At 34.7% G+C, this 9,016-nt stretch overlaps 1 protein-coding gene across 1 annotated transcript; it reads right to left on the reverse strand.

Moving 5' to 3' along the window:
* Positions 1–2,025: 2,025 nt before the first annotated feature.
* Positions 2,026–3,054, reverse strand: LOC111622777. Its single transcript, XM_023365202.1, has one exon. The coding sequence runs from the start codon at positions 3,052–3,054 to the stop codon at positions 2,026–2,028; it is 1,029 nt and encodes a 342-aa protein (XP_023220970.1).
* Between the last annotated feature and the right edge of the window lie 5,962 nt (positions 3,055–9,016).

A 9,016-nucleotide genomic window follows, 5' to 3' on the forward strand; every position in this document is an offset into this window, starting at 1 on the left:
TGCATATAGACTTAGGGCTGTAGCTTCTATATACTCCTTGGGTTAGCTTATTAAATTTGTTGTTTTATTAACCTGTCCACCTGTTACCCTATCGACGTACCCATCGCACCCCCCATTTAGAAACGCCCTCCTACCAGATTCTAACCCGATAAAGCCATCCAGTGACATCCAGGCCTTCACCGGACTGTTGCTGACAAGCGGGATTTACACCGAAATCCATCGACCCCATCTCCGGCTTCTCACAAAAGTCACGATCCTTAGAAACAGAAGAATTAAATTTTGTTATGCAATTCTTTATTGATTCATTTGATGAAATTTATGCCTCTTGCACGAATTAATTTGTACGCTCAAGATCTCGAATTAAACAAATTTATTACAAGAAGATAAATTGAAATTACGAGGAAATTATGCTCGAATGGAATTTAATAAACGACTGAAGCGTGAGATTAATACCTGAATTTATACTTCGTTATTCCTGAGAAGTATTTGTTTCAAATTAATATAAATGGATTTTTCGAATGAGTTCTTGATAATCAAGTAAGACTCAAATAATATATAGAACAAATTTTCGCTTCTTATTCGTATTATTCATCATTTGTACATTTTCTTACAAAAGGAATTTTGTTGTACAATTGCAATTAGTTAAATCATTCAATTTATTAGTTTTTCCCTTGTGTTACCACATTTTGAGAATTGTTGAAACATTCTCAAAATGTCCTAACATTCAAAACAACGAAAATTGTTAAATATTTCTTTTATTAATAACTAATTGACTCGGAACAAATTCGGCTTGATGCATACATTTATGTAAATTCTTATTAAATCCATTATTTTTCTCATTCCTGAAATAGGTTAAATATAAAGTTTCAAGTAAGAAGATCGATTTCAAGTTGAATGCCTTCTTTTGAAAGACGTGTACATGTGAAATTTTGTGGAAATATGTTAAATATGTCTAAATACTAATACAGTAACTTAGCAACATGCCTTATGTGAAGTACTGTACATAAATATTTCATTTCCTAGAAAGTTTTTGAACTTTTAGTAGATAATATTAATAGTTGAACTTGTGTTTTTTTACCTGTACAGTACATGTAAGTGATTTATTGCGTTAAATATATTATTTCATGTTAACAGATTAAATTATCAAAAATTTAATAGAAAGCGAAATAACAATTAATTATCACAAGAAAATCTTGTATAGGATTTAATAGGAAATTTTGATTGTTCCGATAAAGTCATCATCATCAACAAAAGTTATATATAATTAATGGACAAGCATTATGACATTTCATTATAAAAGAATTGTGGAATTTTCCAGATCCTTTAATCTTGAATATATTTTATAAAAATTCTGTTATATTTACTCAATCCTTACATCTAATTAAACATTGAAACTGAAAATGTCTCAATGCTTTATTTGAATGTAAATAAATACAGCTATTTACAATCTGAATTTTTATTTGTATCAATATTTATAAAAATTCCACTGGACCTCATACATACAGATGGAGTAACAGATTTAGAGGGCTGTCTGTGTCGTACTACAAACTTAACCCTTAAGAAGTAGGAAAGAAGGTCTAGAAAAGTGAGAAGAATTAGTGGGAAGAAGAAACAAAGGGAGATAGGAAAGTCGGAAAATAAGTGCAACTGGGGTCACCCCCATGGGGTCCCACGAGCGCCAGCATCGGGTTCTGTTTTTTAAAAGCAAAATAAAGGTTACAGTTTGCAACAAAATATACAATTGGTTTACATGAAAACAGATGAATGCAACAATTTCATGCATTTTGCATGATATAAATAGTTTGTTCTTGTTAACAGGATGACAATGGAGTACAAGACATGCTATTTGCATGCTAACAGTACAATTCTTTCATACCTGTGATACAATTATATAACAGGATTGAGTATATACACTATTTACAATGTCTTTGTGGTCAATCATAATACACTTGGAATTGTGAAGCCTTGCTACTTACAAGGCTGCAACAATAATAGCAAGTCTTCTGTCCTGAAGCCCTGTAGAGTCTAATATAAGTCGTAGTCGCTGTCCTCACTATCACTGCTAAAGATCTCACTCCTTTGTGAGTCCGATTCCTCCGGAGTGTCATTGTTGAGATCCGAATTAGTACCTTGAGTTTCCATGTTGTAGTGATAGTCAGGTAGCAGTGCTTTAGTTTTCCTGACAAAATTTTCTAGTTGTTCCCAGATTTCCTTTCTGTTAAATATTTCATTTGCTTGGGGTCTCCATCCAACTCCTTGTGTTATGCATTCTCTATATAATGGATATCTGAATTGGTCGTAGATGTTACAATCATAGATGTAGTGGTTTGCGTCCCCTTCGCTGACTCCATCACAATGGCACTTTCCATTATCTGTTTTTTTAATCCTGTGCAAATAGGCAGAGAATTTGCCGTGATTCGTTAATACTTGGGTGGTTTCGTGCCTTATCCTAAAATGCTTATTTTTTAACCTATCCTTTATGTATGGTATATAACTGAAGCAATGTCTTCCGGTGCTCGATTGGTTCCATTCGCTCTGCCATTTTTCTATTTCCCATTGTCTTAGGTGATGATTGAGTGCAGAGTTCGGTAGTCTTTTATACGTGATGTTTGTATTATGGTGACATGCCTTTTTTGCCAGGAGGTCTGCGGTCTCATTACCCTCCTTGCCTCTGTGTGCCGGGATCCAATTGAATTTTATAGTTCTGTTGTTTGCTACCTTTTGGGCTTCTTTAATCATTTCACTGCCCAGCATGGTGATGTTTCTGTTTTTCTTTAATGTATGCAGTGCCATTCTGCTGTCAACATAGATTTTAATGTTTCCTTTGTATTTATCGAGGTTTCCATTTATGTGTTTTAATGCATAGTAAATTGCCCAAATCTCCGCTTGGCCGTTTGAGCAATATTTTGCAAGCTTTAGGCTGGCTTGGTAACTGGTGGTGTTAGTACCCTGTTTTTTTATATATACACCTGCTCCCACTCCATCAACTTGTTTTGATCCATCCGTGAACGCTATCCAGTGAAACTGGTTTTCGTCTTTATCATCATAATCCATGTCTACTGTATATAAGTTCCTCTCCGCAGGATGTGTATCAATATTAATGTTGTTATTAGTTTTATCAATTTCAGTGTTTTTAATAATGTTTGGGATTTCTGTTATGTTCCTGGGGAGAATATTATATTTAATTTTCTTTTGAATTTCTTCTGGTGTTAATTTCCAAATGTTTTCATTTTTTATAAACCATTTCCACGTTGTCGACATTGCGGTGATGTGGATAGGTGTGATGCCAGCTATAGCTAAAAGGGCGTCCGTAGGCGAGGTTCTGTAAGCCTTGGTGATTTTGATTGCTGCCATTCTTTGGACAGTCATCAATTTTTTTCTTATATGAATGTTCTTTATGGCATCTTGCCAAACAGGTACCGCGTACAGGATGGCTGGCTCAATAGCTGATTTGTAAATCAGTGTACAATTCTTCGGAGACAATCCCCAATATTTCCCCATTATCCAGTTGATCTGGTTAACTTTTTGCTTTGTTTTATCAGTAATTTCTTTTATGTGGTAGTGCCAGCTTAAATTGGGGTCTAAGAATACCCCCAGATATTTTAAGTATTTAACTTGTTTGATTCTGTTTCCATTCATCCTTAATTTGAAAGTTTTTTTCAATTGTCCACGTTTGTTCTTCCTCGTACACACTAAAGCTTGGCACTTACCATAGTTAATAGGAAGGCAATGTTGATTGCTCCATTGTTGAATTTCTTGTAATGTTTTATTTGCAAAATCTGTGAGGTGATCACAATTCTTATTCTCCAACATTATCATCAAATCATCCGCAAATGCCTGGATTTTCAAGTTGTTTTTATTGTCAAACTTTTGAAGTAGGTCATCAAAGACCAAGTTCCACAGGGACGGTCCTAAACGCGATCCCTGCGGGCAGCCTCTATTGATATCTTTTTTCAGGTGTATATTATTTGCGTGAAACTCTATATGCCTATTATGTAAGTAACTTTTAAGTAGTTTTGTTTCAATTTTTGTGTCCTGTAATTCATCTAGTTTCTCATTGATGTCTTTCCATCGGAGGTGGTCAAATGCCTTAGAATAGTCTATTGATATGAGTAACGCATGATTATTCTTTTCCCAGGCTTTGTAAACAAAGTTTTTGACACTTAATATTGCATGTGTTGTTGATTTTTTATGTCTAAAGCCGAATTGATTAACATGATTTTTACCTTTGGTATACAATTCCCAGTTCATTCTATTGATTATTAAGCCTTCCAATGCCTTCCCCATGGTGGGAAGAAGGCTAATTGGTCTATAGTCTGTTGGTGAGTTTGTATCTTCTTTTTTCATGATTAATTTTATATTGGCAGTTTTCCAAATATCCGGGAAGTAGCCTTTTTTCAGGCATTCGTTATATAATATGGAGAAGACTATTGGAATTTCCATGTATGCATTTGTCAGCATTTCAGTAGTTATTTCGTCCAGCCCCGGTGCTTTCTTTTTGGCCATTGAAAAGATGGCTTCCTGTATTTCTAAAAATGTGAATAGTTTGCAGTGTTCTTCTTGTTCTAATTTCCCTTGTTTATTCTTGTCTAATTGGTTATTTGTCGTAATACTACTGTTGTCTGTATTATCCCTTGGAAAGTGGAATTCCAATAGTTTCTTAATGTTTTCCTCTATATTGTGTTTTCCAATTCTGTCTGAATCTTCAGTCCAGTTTATGATGTGTGGTAGGTAGAATTTTTTCTTTTTCCTCATTACCGTTTTATATGGGAGCTCCCAGGGGCCTTTGTCGTTACATTTATCACAAAACTCTCTGCAAGCCTTTGTTCTTGTTGCGTTTATCTTCTTTTTATATTTTTTTAATTGTTCTTTATACTTTTCCCTTAGGGTTATCCTGTGTGCTTCGTTTTCCTCTCTGTGGTATTGCTTCCTCATTCTGTTCGTGTTTTTCCTTTGTCTTTCTAATTCCTCTGTCCACCAATGGGTTTTCCCCTTAGACTGATTTGTTTTGGTTTTACTGGCCTGTTTTGCTGCTAATTGAATGTCCTTGGTTAAGAGTTCAGTGTATCTGTCTATGTCTTTGATAGTGTTGATTTTTGGATATTCGTGACTAATCCAGTTGTTCTGAAATGCCATCCTAAAGTGATCCCAGTTTAAATGTTTCTTGCTGAAGGTGGTATATTCATTATAGAACTCCATATTGTTAATTTCTGTTAATATATATCTGTGGTCACTACCCGTAGTGGTTAAAAGCGTTTCACAGTTGGTGATATACTGGGCAAGATCTTCTTTAACCAGACACACGTCTGTCCAACCTTTTGCGTTAATTGTGTAGAACGTTGGGTGGTCTGACATGTTTGTGGAAATTAATCCAAACTCCTCCATCGTCTCCATAACCATTTCTCCTCTTTTGTCTTCTTTTGTGTTAAACCAAATGCCTGATTTGGCGTTTAGATCTCCCGCCAATATCACATATTTACTATCAATACTTCTTAGAACTTTGTTTATTTCCCATATCGCTTTGTTGTCATCCATATTTGGTGATAAATATGCATTGATTATATAAATAGGCGGGTTGTGGTGAATTACTGCTGTTGTTATTATGTTTGAAGAAAGTTTTGGTATTAGTGCAATGTCTATTGTTCTGTTGATTACGGCAATACAGCTTTTTGGTGTTTTCCCATTGGTTTTGTATAATATTTGCCAGTGGCCTAGGTTTACAATTGTTTTATTGATCGTGTATGGTTCTTGCAGTAGCACCAAGTCTGCTTTAATTTTACTGGCTGTATGCATTAATATGGAGCTAGGGGCCTTGGCTCTTTGGGCATTCAGATGTAGTATGTTGAATCCCATCTTTTTTCCTTCTTGAAATTGTTTGTTACTTTGATTATAATTTTTGCTTTTGTTCAGAGTGTTGTTGTTTTCATTATTATTATTCATAGTTTATTTTCCCTATTATTTGCTCCTTGATTTTAAGTAATGTTGGACATTGGTTGCTGTAAGAGTTATGGTTTGTAGCTTTCCTTTTTCCTGGTGGCAATCCTCTGTTTGCCTGCAAGCAGTTGGTGCATTAAGGAATTTGATTTTTTGCCGTGCATTCCTTGTAGCTATGTGCCTTAGTACACTGGCTGCAGATCTGGTCCTTTTTGCAGTCCCTTGCCCAGTGCCCGAAACCACAGCATCGGTAACATCTGATCACCGGCACAAAATCATCCACTCTTACCGTTGACCAGGACATAGCTATTTTCTGTTGGTTGATTATGATGTTTCTAATTTGTGGAGTTACCATTATCACTACATGTCTGCAGTTTTCCCTACTTTTATTTCCTTTAATTATTGTACTGATTCTACAATTTTCAATAATTGTATTGCTGTCTATATTTTTCCAAATGTTGTTCTGTTCTTTCATTATTTGAAGTATTTCCTCTTCCTCTATTCTGTTAGGTACATTTAATAGTATCACTCTTGGATTCTTTCCTGCTGCTAACTTACATGTTATCTTTTGCTTTAATTCTGATATATTTTCAATGGCCTCCTTTAGTCTGTTTCCTTCTGTTTCTGTTCCTATTCTGAAACAGATTCCATTGCCCTTAACCTTTTTAATTTGTTTGACCTTAACGCTAATTTGATGTGGTTTAATCTTGTCTTTTATTATTTCCACTATTTGGTTCATATTGGTTTCTGTGGCCTCTTCCTTATTAGTATCATTGATCGGGTATACCAAAACAGCGCTGTTGTCCCCGTTATCCGTCTTTTTATTAATAACCCTTGTAGTCTGACTATGCAAGTTGTGTATGTTTGCTTTTGCAATCTCAGCGTATGAGGGCTGCCTGGCTGTTTCATTTAGTTGTTGTGTCTCATTTCCTATTCTTCTTGTTGTTTTTATAGCCTCAATTTGGTTAGTTCCTTGTCTATTCATCTCTGTTCTTATCTCTTGGATTATGCCAAACATTTGATTGACTGCCGCATACAGCTGCATTGCCCTTTCCTTAATCTCCTTGCGTTCTTCCGTTCTGATGTGAAATTTGTAAGGATTAGGCAATAGTTTTACAATTTCCCTCAGCTGTTTTTTCTCTTCTTGTAGAATTCCCTCCTCTATTGTTCCATTGTTTGAGACAGTGTTTTCATCCATTATACTCTCATCCTCAATTTCATTTGTTGAACCTTGCGTTAATGTATTCCCTTCCAGTTGGTCTTCCATATTAATAGTGTAATTAAGTCCAGAATGAATGTAACCTATCGTTACAGAAAGGCTAAAGTGTATACTGTGTTTACTTAGCAAAAGAAGCTGAAGGCAGTATTGGAAAGTTGAACTTAGTTCCAAAGGCTCTGGTCTGTCAAGTTTCCACTGGACAGATCAGAGAGAAAAGATAGACTTATCACTAATTAATACTAATTAATTACTAATTATCACTAGTTAACAATTGATACTACAGGGTTGACAACAATTTATAATTCTTCAAACAACAGCAGTCAAAAGTTCGTTGAAAGGTCAAGAGTAACCAAGTTGTATTAATAGCAGTGCGCCGATCGGCTACGCTGAACGGCGTGCTTACGCCGCGCCGGCTGGCTGTGTTGAGTTTCCGTTAAAATCCGTTGAGGTCATTCTACCCGTCAAGTGATGAAGGTCAAAATTTTTTAAAACTGCGATAATTTAAATTCTATCAAAGTTAGAGATTTGAAACTTGGTGATGTTCTAGAAGAAAGTCTTCTCCCGTTGATTGCGTCGAGAATTGTCCGTAAAACCGAAGGACCGGCCCGATGCAGCCCGCCAAACCGAAACCACAAAAGTCTGAATAATTTAAGTACTATGGTTCCTAGAGCTACCAAATTTGGGTACTTAGCTCACTGTTATATTGTCATTGTAGTCATCTATTCAGTTCCGGAAAATCGAACGGAAAAATCCGGAAAATCGAATCCGAAAAACTCCAATCTTCCGGCGCTCGCCGCCGAAAAGCGGGTGGGCCAATCTTCAAGTGACGACGATGATCGAATCCTCTCCTTTTGCTGATTCAGATGATATATTGTTTATGTGTGTGGGTGCACTATAGCCAAAGATATCACTTAAAAAGCAGGAGCTGAAATTCCCACTACTAACCAAAATCGCGCGACTGANAAATATTATTAAAGTGGGGATTTAATGAAAAATCGATAAACATCCAGAGAGATGATTATGACGAGTATTCGATATAAATTTCTATTTGTGGAATTCACAAACATCTGCTCGTTTGCCATCTATAGGCCATTCGCTGTTGACATAATTCCCACATACCCCATCAGTATATTCTACTAAATTATTGACAATTCATTATTGTCGTCTTCTACACACCCTGTTTGTTCTTTCAATATAACTTAATCCGTTTGATTACCCAACCATTTAAGTGATAAATGCAACTTTTTATTCGAAAGAAATGAAAATTTTCTAATTTTTTCAATATAAATTATTTCTTAAAATGTATCTAAATTTAGCTAATATTTTACATTTTCTTAAAAAATGAATTTATTTTGGAAATTTCTTGATTAACATTTGTTTCTTCTTTGCTGCTACATTTAAATTATTATAGAAAGATATTATTCATTCGAATATTTGAAATCTTTGGGTCTTAAAAGGAAAATTATGGATTATAAAGCCACTTTTTTGACATTTAAGGAGTAAGTAGATACTATATTATACGTTCAACAATGAGAAGTTTGATCGAGTTTCCATACGCAGCTTTAAATAAATGATTAGAATAGAGATATATAATGATTATATGTTAGATAACAGCTTTAAATTAGCACAATGTTCATTAATGTTTGTCCAATTTAATGCTCTTAATGACTTACTCGACTACAGTAAATGAAAATGTATAAAAAACAAATAGTATTTTTATAAATTTATAATATTAATTAAAGGACAAAAATTGAACTTAATTTCTCATCAATTTTTTTTATTTTTTAAACAATTTTAATACAATTTGTAGTCTACATTTAGAAACAAATGCAGGTTCTTAATTTAGATTTAGTATAAGAGTTT

This window comes from Centruroides sculpturatus, unplaced genomic scaffold (assembly GCF_000671375.1).
Source record: "Centruroides sculpturatus isolate CEXI.00-Female unplaced genomic scaffold, Cexi_2.0 scaffold39, whole genome shotgun sequence".
Lineage (NCBI taxonomy): Eukaryota > Metazoa > Arthropoda > Arachnida > Scorpiones > Buthidae > Centruroides > Centruroides sculpturatus.